The 4569-nt window shown below is 45.9% G+C and overlaps 1 protein-coding gene across 1 annotated transcript in view; it reads right to left on the bottom strand.

The window, feature by feature from the left end:
- Positions 1-2571: 2571 nt before the first annotated feature.
- Positions 2572-4569, bottom strand: part of LOC104083984 (tetratricopeptide repeat protein 30B-like) — a gene marked incomplete at its 5' end in the record, with an annotated part of 2291 nt that continues 293 nt past the window's right edge. Inside the window, one exon of the mRNA XM_009587666.1 lies at positions 2572-4567. Coding sequence (XP_009585961.1) covers positions 3091-4567 — 1477 coding nt within the window. The remainder of the gene's footprint in view (positions 4568-4569) is intronic.

The raw sequence follows: 4569 nt of genomic DNA, 5'->3' as shown, positions 1-4569 counted from the left end.
CACTTACACTGCAAAAGACGACAGCCGCATGACCCCAGGACCCGATCCCTCTGGGCACAGGAGAGGCAGGTGGCTCTCTAGGACAAAATGGGGGCTGGGGCGCCTGCCGCGGCATGCCGTGGCCACGGGAAGGTTGAGTGGCTGTTGCTGAGGATGAGGCTGTGGTGGACAGGGTGGAAAGTACTGCTGGGACAGGGAGGAGACCCCACGCAGAAGCATCCATTGACGCAGCACAGGAGGAAGCGCCTGTCCCAGGTCTCCTCCTGTTGTGTCTCAGCTCTGCCATTTCCCCCCCTCTTTTCAGCAGCAGAGGCCTCTCCACATCGGGGTCATGGTGTTCAGCATCACCCAACCTGCTCAGAAACCTTGGGTTGTCTGGGTGCACAGTGTACTCTGGGAGGAAAAGCGGGTAAAAACAGAAGGAAAAGGGAAGAACGGGGAAAATGCTGCTATTGACATTTTCCCCGTGGTTTTCCCGTGTTTTTTTTTGTATGTCTGATCTGTTGCAACAAGGATGAAGCAAATTCCAGACATGCTGACTGCCCTATAGCTATATTCTCTACATCTTGCCATATCTTGCACAACTCCATGTCTTTTTATGGGGACTTTTTTTCCATGGGAAGTATGGCTGTTCTCCCTTCCCACCCTGCGGCCGAGGGCCCTGTGCCTTCTCTGGAGGCTGGCAGGATCGGGGAGTGTGTGCCAGAGCCGGCGGACCCTGACACCTCCGCTTATTCGCGGTGGACTCCTGTGTGGCCATGGAAGGCAAGAAAGAGATGAAGCGCTTACTGCGGCTAATCCTGGCTGTAGCGCCTTAATGAAAGTCACGCACCAGTTGTACGGAAACCGCTAGAGCATGTGAACATCACCGAACAGTCAGCCATGGAAAAGTCTCTAAATTGCTCTCCGTTAGAGGGCATTCGACATTTGCACAGGCACAAATCTGCAAAGTGAATTTTTTTTTTTAAAACGTCCACTGACTTTTACAGAATACGCACAATGAATATTAAATAAAGGGCTGATGTTCCCTAAGTCATTGCCCGTTACTGCACTTCAGATGCCATTATGTGGTGTGACTTTTAAAAACTTTTTTTTTTAAAGGTCATGCTGTTTATGCTGCATAATATATAATACAATTCCACTGTAAATTAAAAGCATACTTTACAGCCTGCTGCTGTGCTTCATGGAGGTGAACAGGACTTGAAATCAGAGGTCTCCTCCTCGTGGAGAAGCACTTGTGGGAAATATTTAATATCACAATAATCGTGGGCTTTATGGACTAGTAATGAGCTATGGAGGCCTCTCTAGGACACCTTGCTGCATCTCCTGCCTGCTCTCTAGCCTCTCTAGAACATTTTCCCATTCTTGACACTGGAGACAACTGTGTTAAGTTTGATTTTACTTTACTGTAAAAACACCTGGAAGTTTTGGGTAAACTGTAACATTACCTAACCCAGAGCCGTTTCCTTTAGCTACAGAGGATATGCTCAGCCCTGACAGGTTTCTCTCCCAGCAGACAAGCAGAGTTGACTTTTCTGTATGTGGGAATGGTTGCAGGCCTGTTCAGTCCCTATATACACTAACTCTCTGGAAGGATTAAGTATTAAGTATTCTATTGCTTTATAATAGAGCAACTTTCAAAAATGCTGTCCTCTTTCTTTCCAGGTAAACCACAGCATAGAAACTGGATTTTGAGGGACATGCAGCCTGATTCCAAAATTCCCCTGTGCCAGCTCTTCAGGGAGCCAGCATCAAAGGTAAGCAAATGAGTTAAAGCTGCGGATCTTTGATCCTTATTTGAAAAAATTCCAGTCACGCATTGCTTCAGAAGGCAGAATGCAAAAAAAGGAGAGCAGCCACGGGTCAGAGAACCAGACGGCATAAAAACACTGAAAGGTATTTTGGTCTCACTTTGCTGTGGAACACATAATATGGTTGAAAAGATACAGGAAGACTGTTGAGAAAATACACTGTCTGATGCTAGTGCGACGGAGATGCCAGGTGAAGGAATTAAGCAAATAAACAGGGTTTAAGAGAGTGTTAAGAGATGCAGGAATAGTAACACAAGGAGGAGATTGAGAAGCAGATTTCTTCCATCTAAAGGTAGAAGTCGTAAGCCTTGCATGAAACGGAAGTTACGTGCTTTTTGAGAAATATGGAAAATAATATAATTTCACATTCACAAAGTCTCTTACCAGAGACTGGTATATTCTAAGAATGGTATTTGGATGAAAGGGGCAGGCCAGGCTGCAAATGGAGGGCTGCGTTATTAAGTAAGCACTTGCTACCAAACAGGTCTGCAGGGCAACAGCTGCCGCTCGGATGGCGCAGGCACAGGGACTCAGGGGGTCGCAGAAGCCGAGGGGCAGCACTGGGCAGTGTCTCTGAAGCCCATTACATCCAGTCATAATGAACTTTACTGCAAAGGTAGACCTAAACTGAGGTGCCACCCTAATATATTCTTTTTGGAATATATTCCCGGTCCCTGTATTAGGTATACAATTTGCCAGAATACTCGTGCATTATTACTGAGTTAGCAAAAGGCAACGTTAATGTTTGTAGGACTGATTTTTTTATTATAAAGCCATTTTTTGTGTTTAAATATACTATCAACGCGGTCTGCAACATATTAAAAATACCTTGGAAAAAGCAGAAGGAAGAAACAGTTCACACAGAGGCACAAATTAGAGAATTAGACCAACTAAACCAACTCTGTTTCTTCAATTTCTGTGCTAGATGAGATGGATAACAAATTATTTTCAACTGTCAACCAATGAAAAGAAACTTGGTCAAAATTTCAGAAGGATAAAATATTGTATAGGCGAAAACTCTACGATATTTCTGTAATGAAGTTCTCGGTCAACACACCTTAAGGTGCATTTAACATGACAGATTACTGAGAATGCCCCTAGTTATTTGGTGCATGTTAATTTCATGCAAATATTCTGTTTTCCACTGCATGCTGTTAAAATACAGGACAAAATCTTGAAAGGTAAGCAATCAAGAAAAACTACCAGGGCGAGCATCACCTCATAAGCACAAGAAAAGAACAAACGCAAAGTTCTCATTTCTGCTGTACGGGAACACCATTTATGCAGTCCACCCAATGATCTTATACATCAGCGCCCTCAAAAGCCTGGCTTCATAGGTAACGGTGTTTTTCCCACTGTGCATCCTCCTCTCTTCAAGGGGTTGCTCAATGACAGCTGGGATGTTTCTTCCATACAGCTCACATTGCTTCAGAAACTGAACGCACTCTTGAATAACGCTGTCACGTAGCATGATCATGTGCTTGGACATGTTCTCCAGCAAGGACAGGAAACACCGTTTGGCGTAATACCATGTGTCAGTGCTCAGTTTTTTGTTATATGGCTCTAGGCTTTTAATGACCCTTGAAATACCGAAGTCATAGTTTCCCTTCACACAGTAGAGGGTACCAATGACTAGATTGACAATGCAAAGATGGTAGATGTTTTTATCAGGATTATTATAGGACAGCTGCTCTTCTCCCTTCTCGATCTTCCTCATCAGTTCCTCTGCGTCTTCATTCTGGCTTGTCAGGATGTAGGAAACACAGAGGTTAGCTAACACAATGGCACTGACATGGAGAATGTTGTCATAGTGCTTTTTAACTATTGGCTCATAGAAGCTAATAGCCTCTTTATACTTGTTCTCTTGCATGAAGAGCACGTGAGCCACATTGAGCTTCCACACCTCGTGTTCGTTACAGAACTCCACTGACTTGCGGAAAATCTTTTCTACCATTGTGTAGTTCTTCATGTCCCAGTAGATCTTTGCCTGGGCCATCAAGACAGGTACATATTTATCCAGAGTCTCATCATACTCATTAACTGCCTTTTTTACAGCTTCATCATCCCAGTTTTGCCTAGCTTCCTGTACCTGCTTCGTGAGTTTTCTCAGCTGCTCAGTCAGTGTCCCTGCTGAATCATCTAGCTTGTGGAAAGCCTCCTCAGGGGCAGTTTGACAAGTAATAATGGCATCCAAGAAGTTGTACAAGTAAGGTGTGAGCAGTTTGTAGGTCAGATGGGCATTCTCTGCCAGCACATCAGCTGCTAGGTCGTAGTACTGATGCTTGCAATAGAGGAGTAGCAAGTTTCCAAAAGTTTCTGGTGGACAGGGGTTCTGCAGCAGAAGAAACTGCAGTTTCTCAAACCCTTCGGTGGGCTGGCTGTCCATGTTCATTAGTGCTTGGTTGTGCAGCGTGACTGGATCCAACTCCTCTTCAGCCCTCGGCGGCATATCTGTGAGCGCCTCCTGGGCCGCTTTCAGGTTGCGCAGTTGGTACTCAATGGCTGCCTTGAGGTTGAAGGCCTCCACCAGGGCCGTGCGGTGCAGGAGCAGAGTGTTGCCTACGCTGCGGACATCAATGCCCTCGGTGGTCATGCCCACGCTGAGCTCTGGGTGCTGGTGGATGCCGCGCTCTATGATATCGGAGATGTGTTTGAGGGCTGGGGCGTACTGCTTGGCCGCGTAGCAGCACAGTGCCATGTTGTAGGACAGCTCAGGGCAGTAACCCAGCACTTGCATGGCGCCGGCAAACTTGCCGCT

The sequence above is a fragment of the Fulmarus glacialis genome, unplaced genomic scaffold, assembly GCF_000690835.1.
Source record: "Fulmarus glacialis isolate BGI_N327 unplaced genomic scaffold, ASM69083v1 scaffold39581, whole genome shotgun sequence".
Lineage (NCBI taxonomy): Eukaryota > Metazoa > Chordata > Aves > Procellariiformes > Procellariidae > Fulmarus > Fulmarus glacialis.
The sequence above is the reverse complement of the archived record's forward strand: the minus strand, read 5'-3'. Positions and strand labels throughout refer to the sequence as shown.